The following is an 18,909-nucleotide window of genomic DNA, read 5'->3' on the forward strand; positions in this document are numbered from 1 at the left end:
AAAATCCTGCTGACACGTTCGCTTTATACTGTATCTGCCTTTAGAATCCTATTTAGTTATGGCTTTAGGGCTCATACTCATCACAATTAAAAAAAAAAACAAAATAAAAAAAAAACTGTCCGATATCAGTCCAGAAAAGTGGGACAAGTTTCATGCGATTTTCATGTGAGTATAATGCGATTTTTATCACCTAGTATGAGAATGACATCCATTTTACATGTGAATGTAATCCATTTGCAATGCGATTTTAACATGAACTTTTACATTGAGCCATTATCTGTCATTTACACACAGTTTACAAGTAGTTACAGCCCGTGAACTGGGGCGGGACTGTAGGCACAGTCTTTTCTTGGTGCTCTAGGGCAGAGAAACCAAGGAAAGAACTGCTCACAGGCCCTCCCCGAAGCACAAACATGTTCCTCATTGCAGAGAAAGACTTCGTGCTTTGGGGCGGCCTGTGGGCAGGTCTTTCCCTGGTTTCTCTGGCCTAGAGCACCAAGATAAGACTCTGCCTACAGTTCCGCCTCGAAGCACGAGCATCTCATTAACTAAAAACTTCTAACACTGATTACACAAGAACCCCAAGGCTGATTTCTTCACAGCAGGTATCATTTTAATCAGTGTAACTGTGGCAACATGACAATCCCTGTAGTTTACTTAGCAAAATCCTGCTGACAGGTTCTCTTTAAGGGTACAATCACATATCTGTTTCCGTTTTTACATCTGTGTAAAACGGACTGTTTTTCTCTCGTGTCATCAGTTTTGCATCACTTTTTCTCATCCGGTTGTTTTCACTAAAGATAGACTGTTTTATTTTATCTATTAATGCTTAACAATTGATCAGTTAAAATATAATGAAACATACATTGAATAACATAAAAAAAATGAAAAAGATTCAGCTTGGTCATCTTCAATAAAATTAGAAGTCTTAATTAGCAATCCTTAAAAGTCACAATTTTATTATAGATAACCACGCTGAATCTTTTTCATTTTTTCAAATGGTTCCTGGGCTGCAGCACTGCAGATTTCCTTGCATGGAGTCTACTGTGAAGGTGAGCGGCCTTTCCCTCTTTTTTGCATACATTGAATAACAGATGAGAAAAGGACATGCTCCGAGTCTCATTAATCGGACACGCAGATCCACAATAGATAAGTATGGATTAATGAAACGCTATGGGTCCATGTGACAGCATGCAGACGTTTACAACAGATGTGTGAATACAGCCTAAAGAGATACTATTTATGATTTTAAGCAAATTCTGGTTTTGGCTTCAATAATCACATGTAGATATATAAAGAGAACACAAAACGTTTAATAACACACTTAGGGGGTGATTCATGAAAGTGTTTTTGGAAGAAAAAAAATAGGATAAAACATGAACATAACATTGCATGAAGCAACATACCTGGTCAAAAGCCAATTAAAGTAATCAATTAAGAAAGTTAGGAGGCTGATTCAAACTTTACACAATAATATATTGCAAGAACACACCTCAATGCCTTGGTTGATCGCCAATTTAGCCATTCTCATTGCAATTGGTCCCTAGGATTCCAGAAAAAGAAGAATAAAAGAAAAGGTTATTGGGAAAATAGGATTAGAGCATTTATTTACTATGAAAATATAGGATCTATAAATATATACACACAGTTGTGCTCAAAAGTTTACATACCCGGCAGAATTTTTGCTTTCTTAGTTTTTTTTTTTTTTTTTTTTAGAGAATATGAATGATAACACTGTAAAGCGCTGCGGAATATGTTGGCGCTATATAAATAAAGATTATTATTATTATTATTATAACACCACAACTTTTGCTCCACTCATGGTTAGTGGTTGGGTGAAGCCATTTATTGTCAAACTACTGTGTTTTCTCTTTTTAAATCATAATGTCAACCCAAAACATCCAAATGACCCTGATCAAAAGTTCACATACCCTGGTGATATTGGCCTGATAACATGCACAGAAGTTGACACAAATGGGTTTGAATGGTAACATCCTCACCTGTGACCTGTTTGCTTGTTATCAGTGTGTGTGCATAAAAGCTGAGTAAGTTTCTGGGATCCAGAAAGATTCTTGCATCTTTCATCCAGCCACTGACATTTCTAGATTGTGAGTCATAGGAAAGCAAAATAATTGTCAAAGGGTCTACGGGAAAAGGTAATTCAACTGTATCAAACAGGAAAGGGATACAAAAAGATATCCAAGAAATTGATAATACCAGTCAGCAGCGTTCAAACTGTGATTAACAAATGGAAAATCAGGGGCTCTGTAAAAACAAAACCACAGTCAGGTACATCAACAAAAATGTCATCCACAACTGCCAGGAAAATGGTTCGGAATGAAAAGAAAAACCCACAAATGACATCAACTGAAATACAGAACTCTCTGAAAACTAGCGGTGTGGCTGTTTCAAGATGCACAATAAGGAGGCAATAGAAGAAAAATGGGCTGCATGGTCGAGTCACCAGAAGAAAGCCATTACTGCGCAAATGCCACAAAGTATCTCACCTACAAAATGCAAAACAGCACAGAGACAAGCCTCAAAACTTCTGGAACAAGGTAATTTGGAGTGATGAGACCAAAATTGAACTTTTTGGCCACAGTCATAAACGTTACATTAGGAGAGAGGTCAACAAGGCCTACAATGAAAGGAACACCACTCTTACTGTAAAGCATGGAGGTGGATCGCTGATGTTATGGGGATATACGAGCTATAACGGTCAATGTTGAAGGAAAGATGAATGCAGCACATTATCAGCAAATACTGGAGGCAAATTTGCACTCATCAGCCCAGAAGCTGAGCATGGGATGTACTTGGACATTCCAACATGACAATGATCCAAAACACAAGGCCAAGTCGACCTGCCTTTGGCTACAGCAGAGCAAAGTGAAGGTTCTGGAGTTGCCATCTCAGTCTACTGACTTCAATATCATTGAGCCACTCTGGGGAGATCTCAAGCGTGCAATTCATGCCAGACAGCTCAGGAATTTACAGGAACTGGAGGCTTTTTGCCAAGAAGAGTGGGCAGCTTTACCATCTGACAAAATAAAGAACCTCATCCACAACTACCACAAAATACTTCAAGCTGTCATTGACGTTCGAGAGGGCAATACACGGAAATAAGAAATGGAGTATGTTAACTTTTGATTAGCGTCATTTGGATGTTTTGGGTTGTAATTATGATTTAAAAAGAGAAAACACAGTAGTTTGACAAGAAATGACTTCACCCAACCACTAACCATGAGTGGAGAAAAAGTTTTGGTGTTATCATTCATATTCTCTGAAAAAAGGTCAAGAAAGCAAAAATTCGGCTGGGATATGTAAACTTTTGAGCACAAATATATATATATATATATATATATATATATATATATATATATATATATCTAATATATAAAGCTGAATGTGTGTGTGTGTGTATGTATGTATGTATGTATGTATGTCCGGGATTGGCATCTGAACCGTAGCAGCTACAGCCACAAAATTTTGCACAGTCACACGTCTGGACCCCGAGAGCGTCATAGGCTATGTTGTGAGGTGAAATTTTAACCCCGCGCTTTCCAATTCACCAAACAATTTTGCCCCTATCTACATAATGGGGAAAAAGTGAAAGGAAAAGTGTTGGAGGCGTCGCAGCTACAGGCACAAAATTTTGCACAGTCACACGTCTGGACCCTGAGAGCGTCAAAGCTATATTGTGAGGTGAAATTTTAACCCCGCGCTTTCCAAGTCACCAAACAATTTTGCCCCTATCTACATAATGGGGAAAAAATGAAAGGAAAAGTGTTGGAGGCAAATTAACAGCTGCCAGATGTGAACAAGGGGGACTTAAAGAATGACAGCGATGGCACCAAAGAGTATATACTGTACAGTTGCTAAGGTGGGGCCCCAACATGGGATAATCACACCACCACGGGGATATGAACACACACACAAAATGCGCCACACACTACCACGTGCTCGAACACATATACCACCCTCAGTGCACATTTCACCACACATACACCAACCTCGCCACATAAAAGTAGAAACACAAAAGTCGCCGCTCAAAACTCGCCACGCGCAAAACTCTCCACATGCAAAACTCGCCACACGTGCAAAACTCGCCACACGCAAAACTTGCACACGCAGAAAAATTGCCACACGCAGAAAAATTGCCACATGCACAAAAGTTGCAACACATGCAAAAGTTGCCTCACACAAAACTTGCACATACTCAAAAGGCACCACACATAAAACTCGCCACGCGCAAAACTCGCCATGCGCAAAACTTGCTGCACACAACTTGCTACACTAACCTGTCACATGCAACTCGACACACAAAAAGTTGCTACACGCATGTCGCCACACAAAACTCATCTCACAAAAGTCCCTACATGCATGTCGCCACACGCAACTCAACACACACAACTTGACACACGAAACTCGCCCTAAAACACACACAAGTCTGGTATCCTTCAAAAATAAAAATCTGATTAATAAGCAGACAAACTACAAGAGCAACAAATGTACCATATAGGAATCCGGCAGCTGTCAGTCACATGACCAGTCTATTATGTGTATGTGTGAGCTAATATATACTGCCAGGGGGTGGGCTTACTGTTGGCTGGGGATTTATCAGGCTGCCATTTTAGCTTACAAATACTGAGGTAAAAATACTGACCAAATAACGTGTGAACGAGGGCTAATACAGGAGGAGATGGCATACAGCTATATACTATATACAGGAGATGACACACAGGTATATACTATTTACAGGGGAGATGACACACAGGTATATACTATATACAGGAGGAGATGACACACAGATATATACTATATACAGGAGAGATGACACACAGGTATATACTATATAGAGGAGGAGATGACATACAGGTACATACTACATACAGGAGGAGATGACATACAGGTATATACTATATACAGGAGGAGATGACACACAGGTATATACTATATACAGGAGCAGATTACCTACAGGTATATAGTATATACAGGAGGAGATGACACAGGTATATGCTATGTATAGGAGGAGATGACATACAGGTATATACTATATACAGGAGATGACACACAGATATATACTATATATAGGTGAGATGACACACAGGTATATACTATATACAGGAGATTACATACAGGTATATCTAATATATAAAGCTGAATGTGTGTATGTATGTATGTGTGTATGTCCGGGATTGGCATCTGTACCGTCGCAGCTACAGCCACAAAATTTTGCACAGTCACACGTCTGGACCCCGAGAGCGTCATAGGCTATGTTGTGAGGTGAAATTTTAACCCCGCGCGTTCCAATTCACCAAACAATTTTGCTCCTATCTACATAATGGGGAAAAAGTGAAGGGAAAAGTGTTGGAGGAAAATTGACAGCTGCCAGATGTGAACAATGAGGACTTAAAGAATGAGAGCGATGGCGACAAAGAGTATATACCGTACAGTTGCTAAGGTGGGGCCCCGACATGGGATACTCACCACACACGGGGATATGAACACAAACACAAAATGCGCCACACACTACCACGTGCTTGAACACATATACCACCCTCAGCACACATTTCACCACACACACACACCAACCTCGCCACATAAAAGTCGAAACACAAAAGTCACCACTCAAAACTCGCTACATGCAAAACTCGCCATATGCAAAACTAGGCTCACGCAAAACTCGCCACACGTGCAAAACTCACCTCATGGAAAACTCACCTCATGCAAAACTTGCACACACAGAAAAATTGCCACATGTACAAAAGTTGCACCACATGCAAAAGTTGCCTCACACAAAACTTGCACATACTCAAAATGCACCACACATAAAACTCGCCACGCGCAAAACTCGCCATGCACAAATCTTGCTGCACACAACTTGCTACACTAACCTGTCACATGCAACTCAACACACAAAATGTTGCTACACGCATGTCGCCACACAAAACTCATCTCACAAAAGTCGCTACATGCATGTCGCCACACGCAACTCAACACACACAACTTGACACATAAAACTCGCCCTAAAACACACACAAGTCTGGTATTGTCCTTCAAAAATAAAAATCTGATTAATAAGTAAACTACAAGAGCAACAAATGTACCATATAGGAAATACGGCAGCTGTCAGTCACATGACCTGTCTATTATGTGTATGTGTGAGCTAATATATACTGCCAGGGGGGAGGGCTTCCTGTTGGCTGGGGATTTATCAGGCTGCCAATAGCAACCAATCACAGCTCAGCTTCTATTTTGCTACAGTTAATTAACCTGAGCTCTGATTGGTTAATATAGGCAACAAAGACATTCTCAGTATAACAAAGCTAATATATGTTGTGAAATGCTTCTATTTGCTTAGTTTTTGCCTTTTAATAATTACATTTCTATCTATTTGTTTTGTGGTTTTTGTGTGCAGAATAAATTTTTGTTAACACATTCTATTTTGCTAACAGCAGTCATTAACCCGGGCGAAGCCGGGTAGTACAGCTAGTAGGATATAAAATAAAGAATTAAACAACATCTTTTATTCATATTGTGCTTTTATACCAAGCACATTATTCTTATCACACAAAAATATATCAATCTAACTATCAGACATAAAGGATGAAAGGGATTACGATGGAATTATTTAAAACAAAATGTATTTCACATACAATATTGTTGTCATATAGCATTTTATACAAGACACTGGTACAGTTACATGGTACACACCTATAGAAAATGGTTAAATGGGGGGCGGGGAGAAGGTTAGCAATCATCTCTTGGTTGATTGAATTTAGTTGATGGAAGCATTATCCTTCCATCTACTCCATGATGACCACAGTAACATTAAACTTTCCTTATGTCGGTGTAACATGCCTAGGGGTTTCAGTAGCCAAATATGAGACATTATTGTTCTTTTAGCATGTGATTTGCCTGGTATGTTCAGCCATAATTCTGCTCTCCGTTTTGGAGATATGTGAGCAATCAAATATTTGGCACCCAAGTTAAATTTAGTTAAGCGCAAGTGGGTGTAACATAGTTTTCCCTGGGGGTGTGTATGTCTTCCTCCTGTAGGGCGCAAACCAGTCATTAGCACAGAGAAACAGAAGTGCAAAAGAACCTGTGATGGTCATCAGGGTCACATGACTAGTCCACAGGTCCTGCCCACTGGAGTGTGCAGCCTACATCAGAAGTGAAGATATATTTCACAGCTCAGAAGTGTGGAAATTTTATCTAAGGTTATGTGCTGTTCTAATAACACCCACTTGGACTTAACTAAAGTTAATATTTGATAGCTAATATCTCTGCATTAGAGAGGTGAAATGCGAAAAGAAAACATGTTTACTCTGGGGGAGTGACAGCTGTCAATCATACTCACCTGGTCCCGGCGCATCTCTGCATGTCCCTGCTTCTCCGGTGCCCCTTTGCATGTCCCTGTTTATCCGGTGCCTGCAGCTCTTCCTGTACTCAGCGGTCACGTGGTACCGCTCATTAAAGTAATGAATATGGACGCGACTCCACTCCCATAGGGGTGGAGCCGCATATGCATTACTTTAATGAGCGGTACGATGTGACCGCTGAACACCAGAACAAGCTGCCGGAGACCATCTGTCAGTGAGAAGCTGCCATGGACCGCGCCGGGAGGGTGAGCAATCTGATATAAACCTTTTCCCGTTCCACCACTGCACGCCGCTCTGTCGTCCGCGTCCTCTGGCTGAGACTGTTCAGGTCAGAAGGAGCGATGACGTGTTTAGTGTGCGTGCCGCCCTCTGCCTGAACAGTCACTGCAGAGAATGCAGAAGACAGAGCTTCGGGCAGTGGTGGAACGGGAACAGGTGAATATCACAAGTGCTAGTATATATATATATATAACATTCAGTAATTTTACTGAATAAGAATTACCAAGATGTGGTAGTAAGGCAGGCTGAAATTAACTGATATTTAAGTGCGGGATGATGCGGTGCTTGGCAGAAATTTTGTGAAATCTAATATATAAAGCTGAATGTGTGTATGTATGTGTGTATGTATGTCCGGGATTGGCATCTGAACCGTCGCAGCTACAGCCACAAAATTTTGCACAGTCACACGTCTGGACCCCGAGAGCGTCATTGGCTATGTTGTGAGGTGAAATTTTAACCCCGCGCTTTCCAGTTCACCAAACAATTTTGCCCCTATCTACATAATGGGGAAAAAGTGAAAGGAAAAGTGTTGGAGGCGTCGCAGCTACAGGCACAAAATTTTGCACAGTCACACGTCTGTACCCCAAGAGAGTCAAAGCTATGTTGTGAGGTGAAATTTTAACCCCGCGCTTTCCAATTCACCAATTTTGCCCCTATCTACATGATGGGGAAAAAATTAAAGGAAAAGTGTTGGAGGCAAATTAACAGCTGCCAGATGTGAACAAGGGGGACTTAAAGAATGAGAGCGATGGCGCCAAAGAGTATATACTGTACAGTTGCTAAGGTGGGGCCCCGACATGGGATAATCACCACACCATCACGGGGATATGAACACACACACAAAATGCGCCACACACTACCACGTGCTCGAACACATATACCACCCTCAGCGCACATTTCACCACACATACACCAACCTCGCCACATAAAAGTTGACACACAAAAGTCGCCGCTCAAAACTCGCCACGCGCAAAACTCTCCACATGCAAAACTCGCCACACGTGCAAAACTCACCTCATGGAAAACTCGCCACACGCGGAAAAATTGCCACATGCACAAAAGTTGCAACACATGCAAAAGTTGCCTCACACAAAACTTGCACATACTCAAAAGGCACCACACATAAAACTCGCCACGCGCAAAACTCGCCATGCGCAAAACTTGCTGCACACAACTTGCTACACTAACCTGTCACATGCAACTCGACACACAAAAAATTGCTACACGCATGTCGCCACACAAAACTCATCTCACAAAAGTCGCTACATGCATGTCGCCACACGCAACTCAACACACACAACTTGACACACGAAACTCGCCCTAAAACACACACAAGTCTGGTATTATCCTTCAAAAATAAAAATCTGATTAATAAGCTGACAAACTACAAGAGCAACAAATGTACCATATAGGAATCCGGCAGCTGTCAGTCACATGACCAGTCTATTATGTGTATGTGTGAGCTAATATATACTGCCAGGGGGTGGGCTTACTGTTGGCTGGGGATTTATCAGGCTGCCATTTTAGCTTACAAATACTGAGGTAAAAATACTGACCAAATAACGTGTGAACGAGGTCTAATACAGAAGGAGATGACATACAGATATATACTATATACAGGAGGAGATGACACACAGGTATATACTATTTACAGGGGAGATGACACACAGGTATATACTATATGCAGGAGGAGATGACACAGATATATACTATATACAGGAGAGATGACACACAGGTATATACTATATAGAGGAGGAGATGACATACAGGTACATACTACATACAGGAGATGACATACAGGTATATACTATATACAGAAGGAGATGACACACAGGTATATACTATATACAGGAGCAGATTACCTACAGGTATATAGTATATACAGGAGGAGATGACATACAGGTATATGCTATGTATAGGAGATGACATACAGGTATATACTATATACAGGAGGAGATGACACACAGATATATACTATATATAGGTGAAATGACACACAGGTATATACTATATACAGGAGGAGATGACATACAGGTATATACTATATACAGGGGAGATGACACAGCAGGTATATACTATATACAGGGGAGATGACATACAGGTATATACTATATACAGGAGATGACATACAGGTGTATACTATATATAAGGGAGATGACAAACATGTATATACTGAGGTGAAAATGAGAGGTGTGAGGTGAAAATGAAAAGGTGTGAGTGCAAAATGAGAGGAGTGAGGGAAAATAGTGGAGTGATCGGAAAATGACAGATGTGGAGGTCGAAATGACAAGTGTTAGGGGGGAATGAGAGGAGTGAGGGGGAAAATGAGAGGTGTGAAGGGGAAAATGAGAGGTGTGAGGGAGAAAATGAGAGATGTGAGGGGGAAAATGAAAGATGTGATGGGGAAAATGAGAGGCGTGATGGGAAAATAAGAGAGGTGAGATGCTATAACTAACCACAGATATTTACTATGCCCAGGCAACGCCGGGCTCTTCAGCTAGCTTAAATTTACAATCTCCATGCTTTTCTCATGGTCAACTTTATGTGGCCTGTTCAAGAGTTGGAACAGCCAAAAATCTGTTTGTTTTTGCACCTGAAGGAAAAACTAAGAATGTCGTTTATCAAAAGGCTCTCGAATAAGTAGTAGAAGATTACTTCACATTACTTGGCCAATTTAGTTAAATCTGTGTGGAATATCTCTGGTGTTGAAATATATGTTGTAAAATGCTTCTATTAGCTTAGTTTTTGCCTTTTAATAATTACATTTCTATCTATTTGTTTTGTGTTTTTTTTGTGCAGAATAAATTTTTGTTAACACATTCTATTTTGCTAACAGCAGTTATTACCCCGGGCGAAGCCGGGTAGTACAGCTAGTTATTAATAAATTTGAATTCCCTTGCTCATAAAAGTATTGCATACATTACCACACCAGCTTAGTTTATGCACACTTCGGGTATTTTAGTATCCAGTTTACACAGTGTGACACAATGTGGTTTTCTTGAGGCTGCGTGGAGGTCTTCCACCATTGACTAACATGGAAAGAACTAAAAACTACAAATGCCATTTTCATGTACGGTACAATGATCTAAGTACAGGTTAGGAGAAATAGTACAGGGTCTATAAAAAATGGGGAAAACTCACCAGGAATGAAGCTGTGCTAATACATACAAGCATATAAGGGAGTTTTAACTCAAATTGAGTACTAGGCTCATTTTTATATTTCTTCTCTTATGATCTTTTCTTATTTTACATCATAGCTTAGCCATATGGTAACAGTACTGATAGTAACAAGGCTAATGAACCTACCAAGGAAAGGAACATACTAGGATTGCAAAACTGTTGATAACACCTTTACATTTCCAATTTCATTATTAAAGTATATTTAGTGGTTGGAGATAAGTACATTAGCAAATGTCACACAGTGTACAGCATGTTCTACATCTGTTTGTTCCAGACGTAATGTTTCCCTGTAAATCCGCAAAGCACAAGTTCTGCAATACAGAGATAGAGTAACCCATAGACTGCGGCACTGACTCAACTGCAAAGAGAGCACATATTCATTCGTTTTGCCAAAAAGAACGAACATATTTCTATAAAACGTTTTTTTCCTATGTATTCAGTGGAAAACGATATAATAAACGATTACAGCCTTTACATGCCCACCTGGGAACTTTATTTTCTAATATTATCTTATTACAGTTGTGCTGAAAGTTTTACAGGATTATGATCTACTAGACACGTCAGTCTGTGATGTCACGCTCACGCCCTGACTGGTGAGCGTGAGCTCGGGGGGGTATGTGGCCCCACTGTGCCACAAACCAGACTACCCAGGAAGGGGCGTGACTATGACAGCTGCCTGGGTTTTCACTGGAGCCTCTGATGGTGAGGTCAGGCTTGTGCAGCAGGCAGCTGCCAGGTGCTACTCCAGGGTGGTGTCTGGCTGTGGCTGCTGATCCCACTCGGGAGACAGGAACACCAGGATTGGTGCGGGCATCAGGCAGGACTGGCAGAAGAGCACGGCTGAAACTCAGACGAGTAGGCTGGCACGGCTGAGACACAGGGCTGGCAGAGACACGGCAGAGAACACAGGGCTGGTAGAGACACGGCAGAGAACACAGGGCTGGCAGAGACACGGCAGAGAACACAGGGCTGGCAGAGACACGGCAGAGAACACAGGGCTGGCAGAGACACGGCAGAGAACACAGGGCTGGCAGAGACACGGCAGAGAACACAGGGCTGGCAGAGACACGGCAGAGAACACAGGGCTGGCAGAGAACACAGGGCTGGCAGAGACACGGCAGAGAACACAGGGCTGGCAGGAACACAGGACTGGCTAGGACGGCAGGAAACACAGGACTGGCTAGGACGGCAGGAACACAGGACTGGAAGGCATGGTAGGAACGGCAGGACTGGCAGGAACGGCAGGACTGGCAGGAACACTGGATTGGAAGGCACGGCAGAGAACACAGGACTGGTTGATGTGGTTTATGAAGGAACAGGTAGGGACCTGTTCACACTGGAGGTGCAGGTACGGATATGTAGTGTGGAGGAACAGGTAGGGACTCTAGGGTAGGGTTCTTCTTTACCTCTCTTACCAAGGCTCTTCTCCCACGATTGCTCAGTTTGGCTGGACGGCCAGGTCTAGGAAGACTTCTGGTGGTCCCAAACTTATTCCATTTAGGGATTACTGTGCTCTTAGGAACCTTGACTACTGCAAAAGTTCTGTTGTGACCTTGGCCAGATATATGCCTTGCCACAATTCTGTCTCTGAGCAACTTGGCCAGTTCCTTTGACCTCATGATTTTCATTTGGTCTCACATGCACTGTGAGCTGTGGGGTCTTTAGACATGTGTGTGCCTTTCAAAATCGAGTCCTATCAGTTTATTTAAACACAGCTGGACTCCAATAAAGGAGTAGAACCATCTCAAGGAGGATCACAAGGAAAAGGACAGAATGCGACTTAAATATAAGTGTCTGAGCAAAGGGTCTGAATGCTTATGTCCATGTGATATTTCAGTTTTTGTTTTTTATTATATTTGCAAAAATGTCTACATTTCAGTTTTTTTCAGTCAAGATGGGGTGTACATCAAGGTGAGAAAAATGAACTTTTTTGAATTTACCAAATGGCTGCAATGAAACAAAGTGAAAAAATTAAAGAGGTCTGAATACTTTCTGTACCCACTGTACTTCCTGTTGATAACACTCATGTATGTCATTCTGCAGTAAAGGTTACAACACGTGTTTGCCATCACATACAATCACATACTGGATTGCCCCACTATGGGTACATTCATATTTTGCAATCAAGGTGTGGAAAAATTGTAGTGAAAAAAAAAAAGCAACACATGCCCAACGTGAGAACGCAGGATATGTGTTTAAAATCCATATCTATTAGTGATAGATGCACGGCCATCAATGTAATACATGGGCTGTTCCCGTCCACTAGACTAGGAGTTATTCCTACAGAGTCGTTCTCCATTCTGGCTCATTGAAGTCCATATCCTCTCTATTGTCTACATTTCCTAAAAAGTAGTAACATATTGATGTCTAAAGATACATTTCAAGGTCAGTAGTTACTTAATACTAATTACCTGAGATATGAATTCCTTAGCTAAAGCAACAGCCCTTTGGTAAGCTGCATCTCCTTCATCATTTTGTTCTGCAACATGGCTAACCAAACCAATGGATTTTGCTTCATTACCATCTAAGACACGTGCTGAGAATATAAGCTCCTTCGCCAAAGAAACGCCAACCACACGTGGTAGCCTCTGGGTTCCTCCTGTAACAGAAGAAAAGATTTCTATAAACATTTTTTTAATGAATTGTATACATTGATGGCTCATTTCCTGGTAATCATGCAGTTAGGGAAAATACCAATTCTATTTACAAATTGACTAAACAGAATGATTTACATAAGACATTAAGAAAATGTGATTATTATACACAGGGTTATAAATATGAAGAACAGATATCTGGAGTGTTGTGAAAGAAGTACAAAAGGATATATGACATGATCTATCTGTAACAGTAGATGGATCATGAAATATCTCCTGTAGATCATGTGGTGAAAACGAGGCGCTGCAATTAAACCAACTATCGTGATAGATGCTTCTAATGTTTAACTTGAAATCTCCACACATTTTTCTATAATTTTGGATATGGTAGAGGATTTGTACATTTTTTTTCCAATAAATATCTGAGAAATTCAAATGCTCTCTAAGTAAAATTTATGATCTCTAATGTGATGATTGGGACTGCAGCATAACTGGCTAATTAATTAACTAATTAAATAGTCGCACTGCAAAGTAGTGCACAACAAGAGATAAGCTAGTACATGACATATGCATACAGATGCAAGTCATTAAAGGTATACGAATGTGTATTTAACTATGTGCAACCATTCATGGGGCCCAGAGTGATAGTAACACCTGAAAAAAGCAGTATGATGAGGAGCCACTGTTGGAATTGCATTTGTCATTTTTCATGCCAAACTTGAGAATAGAAAAGCAGAATTGTTGCTAACACATATGTATAACTATCTATCTAAATATAATTGATATATATATATATATATATATATATATATATATATATATATATATATATATATATATATATACACATATGCATACATACATATATACACATACATACATACACTGCTCAAAAAAGTAAAGGGAACACTAAAATCCCACATCCTAGAGATCACTGAATGAAATATTCCAGGTGTAAATATTTATTCACTATATAGTGGAATGTGCTGAGAACAATAAAACCTAAAAATTATCAACGTAAATCACAACTAATATCCCACGGAGGTCTGGAGTTGGAATGATGCTCAAAATCAAAGTGGAAAATGAAGTTACAGGCTGATCCAACTTCAGTGGAAATGCCTCAAGACAAGGAAATGAGGCTCAGTAGAGTTTGTGTGTGTGGCCTCCACGTCCCTGTATGACCTCCGTACAATGCCTGGGCATGCTCCTAATGAGGCAGCGAATGGTCTCCTGAGGGATCTCCTCCAAGACCTGGACTAAAGCATCCGCCAACTCCTGGACAGTCTGTGGTGCAACGTGGCGTTGGTCAATGGTGTGAGACATGATGTCCCAGATGTGTTCAATCGAATTCAGGTCTGGGGAACAGGCGGGCCAGTCCATAGCTTTAATGCCTTCATCTTGCAGGAACTGCTGACACACTCCATCCACATGAGGTCTGGCACTGTCCAGCATTAAGAGGAACCCAGGGCCAACTGCACCAGCATATGGTCTCACAAGGGGTCTGAGGATCTCATCTCGATACCTAGTGGCAGTCAGGCTACCTCTGGAGAGCACATGGAGGGCTGTGCCGCTCTCTAAAGAAATGCCACCCCACACCATTACTGACCCACTGCCAAACCGGTCATGTTGAAAAATGTTGCAGGCAGCAAATCACTCTCCATGCCATCTCCAGACTCTGTCACGTCTGTGACATGTGCTCAGTGTGAACCTGCTTTCAACTGTGAAGAGCACAGGGCGCCAGTGGCGAATTTGCCAATCCTGGTGTTCTGTGGCAAATGCCAAGCGACCTGCACTGTGTTCGGCTGTGAGCACAACCCCCATCTGTGGACGTCGGGCACTCAGACCATCCTCATGGAGTCGGTTTCTGTTTGTGCAGACACATGCACATTTGTGGCCTGCTGGAGGTCATTTTGCAGGGCTCTGGAAGTGCTCTTCCTGTTCCTCCTTGCACAAAGGCTGAGGTAGCGGTCCTGCTGCTGGGTTGTTGCCCCCTCCACGTCTCCAGGTGTACTGGCCTGCCTCCTGGTAGCCTGTTCAGCCTCTGGACACTACGCTGACAGACACTGCAAACCTCCTTTCCACAGCTCGCATTGATGTGCCATCCTGGAGGAGCTGCACTACCTGAGCCACTTGTGTGGGTTGTAGAGTCCGCCTCATGCTACCACGACTGTGAAAGCACAACCAACATTCAAAAATGACCAAAACATCAGTCAGAAAGCATTGGTACTGAGATGTGGTCTGTGGTCCCCACCTGCAGAACTACTCCTTTATTGAGTGTGTCTTGATAATTGCCAATAATTTCCATCTGTTGTCTATTCCATTTGCACAACAGCATGTGAAATTGATTGTCAAACAGTGTTGCTTTCTAAGAGGACAGTTTATTTCCCAGAAGTTTGATTTACTTGAAGTATTATTCTGTTGTTTAAGTGCTCCCTTTATGTTTTTGAGCAGTGTGTATATATATATATATATAGGTGTATGTAAGTATATCTATCTATATTTATATATATATATATATATATATATATATATATATATATATATATATACATATATATACACACACACACACACACACACACGGTATATACATATACACATTTATATAATTTCCTTCTTTATGTATCTTTATTGGTTATGGCTCGGGATACTGAATTAAATTAAATTAAAAGGCTACAATGGAAATGCTGTCCAATATTCTGACATAATGTTAGAAGACCAGGAAGTGCTGAGTAGACCGATGTATCATCTTGTGGGAAAAGATTCACTTTAATGTGTATTTCATCTAAGTCCCTGCTTATTCTTTTCTGAGGTCCAGTGGGTGGTCTTATCAGTGATTGACAGCTTTTCTTGTATGAGCATTCATAGATAGTTAGCTGTTAGGCTTCTTTCACACTTCCGTTCTTACAATCTGCACAGGATCCATCAAAATGTTGAAAAGACGGATCCTGTGCAGATTGTAAAAAATGGGTGCAATGGTCCCGTCTTTCTGACGGACCCGTTGAGGCTATGTGCACCTGTTACGTATGCGTCTTCGCAGCGTTTTTCCGCTGGGAAAACGCAGACACAACACAAACCAGGTTAAAAAAAAAAAAAAAAATTGCAGTATTCTCACCTACCGGCATCCCGCGCAGCGATGTTCCCGGTGACTTCTCGCGTGATTTCGCAATGTATCACTAGGAACGCTAGCTGCTGGGAGCATCGATGCGTGGGACGCCAGTAGCTGACAATATTGCAAATTTTTATTTTTTTTTTAATTATTTTTAATATTACATCTTGTTATTATTGATGCTGCATAGGCAGCATCAATAGTAAAAAGAGAGAGAGCGCGAGCGAGAGAGAATTTCACTGACGGGAAGGAAATTCTTCCACGCATGCTCAGTTTGAAAAGACGGGACCCGTCGCTGGATTCCTGCTTTTCACAGTCAGCGACGCATCTTGGCCCATAGGCTTCCATTGTAGCAAGTGACGGGCTACGTCGCTGACCGATTTTCCGCCGTGCAGAAAAAACGTTCCTCTGAACGTTTTCCCTGCCCGACGGACTGTTTTTTAACGCAGGATCCAGTGCACGATGGATGAAATGGATGGCCATCCATCACAATCCGTCGCTAATACAAGTCTATGAGAAAATGCAGGATCCTGCAAATTTTTTTGCAGGATCCTGCATTCTCAAAAATTGATGGATTGTGACGGGAGCTGAAAGAAGGAAGTGTGAAAGAGGCCAAGTCACCAATTAGAACTGCCTACTGGACAAATGAGAAAAATAATCAGAGATTTAAATGAATAAATTCCAAGCTACTGTATATCGATTATTTATTTATTTTTTTTAAAGTACATATCAGTCTGTTCAGGTCATCTGCCTCTATAGTATGATGCTTACAGATCAGGAAGCTTGCTCCACGTCATAAATTCCTTACAAATGAGAGCTACATAATATTCTACTTCTCGATGTTCAGTGCAGGACAGTAGTAAAAGTACATTCACATCCATGTGACAAAGTGACCTATAGAGTTTCATTGAGCCATACACACATCAATTTTAAAATCAATCTGTCCTGTTCGTGTGATTTAGAGCATGTCCATTTCTCATCAGTTTTGCAGATCAGACTCGACCATTAACCCCTTGACACCATATGACGTACATTTACATCATGTGTAGTGTCTCTGACTTTGTGAACCCACATCTTTCCCGGGTTGATGATGGAAGATTTAATCAGCCATCTTCTGCCTCTTAACAGCCATGGGTGGAGGAGCTTCGCCTGCGGTTGTTAACATGTGAAATGCTACTGTCAATCTCTGACAGCAAGATTTACAGCACATCGGCAGGGAGTGCATCATTCCATGCGCTCACTGTCACACCTGTGATGTGATAGCTGGAAGTCGATGGGTTGCCATGACAGTCGAGGGTCTGCTGAAGACCTCCATGCTTGTCATGACAATTCTCCTGTGAAAGCCAGCAAAAAGAAAGTGCCAATCTTTAGTCACAAGAATCCACATGCCATGATCACAATGATTGACAATGATTAACATTAACGCCTTCTCGACATGTGGTATATATATATATATATATATATATATATATATATATATATATATACACACACACACACACACACACACACACATGTAGCATATGTCATGTCTCCCCCTTTGATGTAAGCTCCAGCTCAGATCCCCGCTTCTTTTGTAGCACATGACAGCTGATTTGATCAGCTTTCATGTGCCCTAACAGCCACGTATGGAATCCTGATCCACCCGTGGCTGTTAACATGTTAAATGAAGTTGTCATTCTCGGAATCGCGTCACTAACTCTGCTTATTGGAACCCCTGTCACATGAATGCGGAGCATCGATGGGTTGGCATGATAAGAGACCCCCGTGGTGGTCATTGCTGATCTGCTATGAGTGCAGTCCCATGGTCGTTGTTCATAGCAGATGAGCATTTCTGCTACACATAGCAGGACTGAAGCTCTGCTATGTGTAGCAAAAGCGATCAGAAGATAGCAGCATCAAGTCTCATAAAGAGACTATTGAAGCCAGTAAAAAGTGTAAAAAAAAGTTTTAAAATATAAAAAAGGTCAAATCACCTCAATTTTATCTCATTCAAAATAAAACAATAAAAAAAAAATACAAACTTTTTGGTATCGGCGAGTTCAGAATACCCCAATATATCAAAATATAAAAATAAATATCGATTGGTAAACGGCATAACGAGAAAAAAAACTGAAAATGCCAGAATTACGTTTTTTTTGGTCACTGCAGCATTGCAATAAAATGTAATAACAAGCGATCAAAACGTCTAACAAACTTTGGATTTTTTTTCTCCACTTAAAAAAGAACCTATGCATGATTGGTATTGGTGAACTCGTAATGACCTGGACAATCAGGTCAGTTTGAGCATTTAATGAACATGGTATAAAAAAGAAAAAAAAACTGTGGAATTGCACTACTTTTGCAATTTCAGAACACTTTG

General features: G+C 41.1%; 1 protein-coding gene across 2 annotated transcripts in view; it reads right to left on the reverse strand.

Moving 5' to 3' along the window:
* AUH (AU RNA binding methylglutaconyl-CoA hydratase) overlaps window positions 1-18,909 on the reverse strand; it is a 396,720-nt gene that overhangs the window by 18,949 nt on the left and 358,862 nt on the right. For both annotated transcript variants that reach the window (XM_077299923.1, XM_077299922.1), the window contains 2 exons: window positions 13,256-13,443; window positions 1,493-1,543 (listed from right to left, as the gene is read on the reverse strand). In XM_077299923.1, the coding sequence (XP_077156038.1) occupies window positions 1,493-1,543; window positions 13,256-13,443 (239 nt within the window). The remainder of the gene's footprint in view (window positions 1-1,492; window positions 1,544-13,255; window positions 13,444-18,909) is intronic.

Source organism: Ranitomeya variabilis, chromosome 1 (genome assembly GCF_051348905.1).
Source record: "Ranitomeya variabilis isolate aRanVar5 chromosome 1, aRanVar5.hap1, whole genome shotgun sequence".
NCBI classification, from domain to species: Eukaryota; Metazoa; Chordata; class Amphibia; order Anura; family Dendrobatidae; genus Ranitomeya; species Ranitomeya variabilis.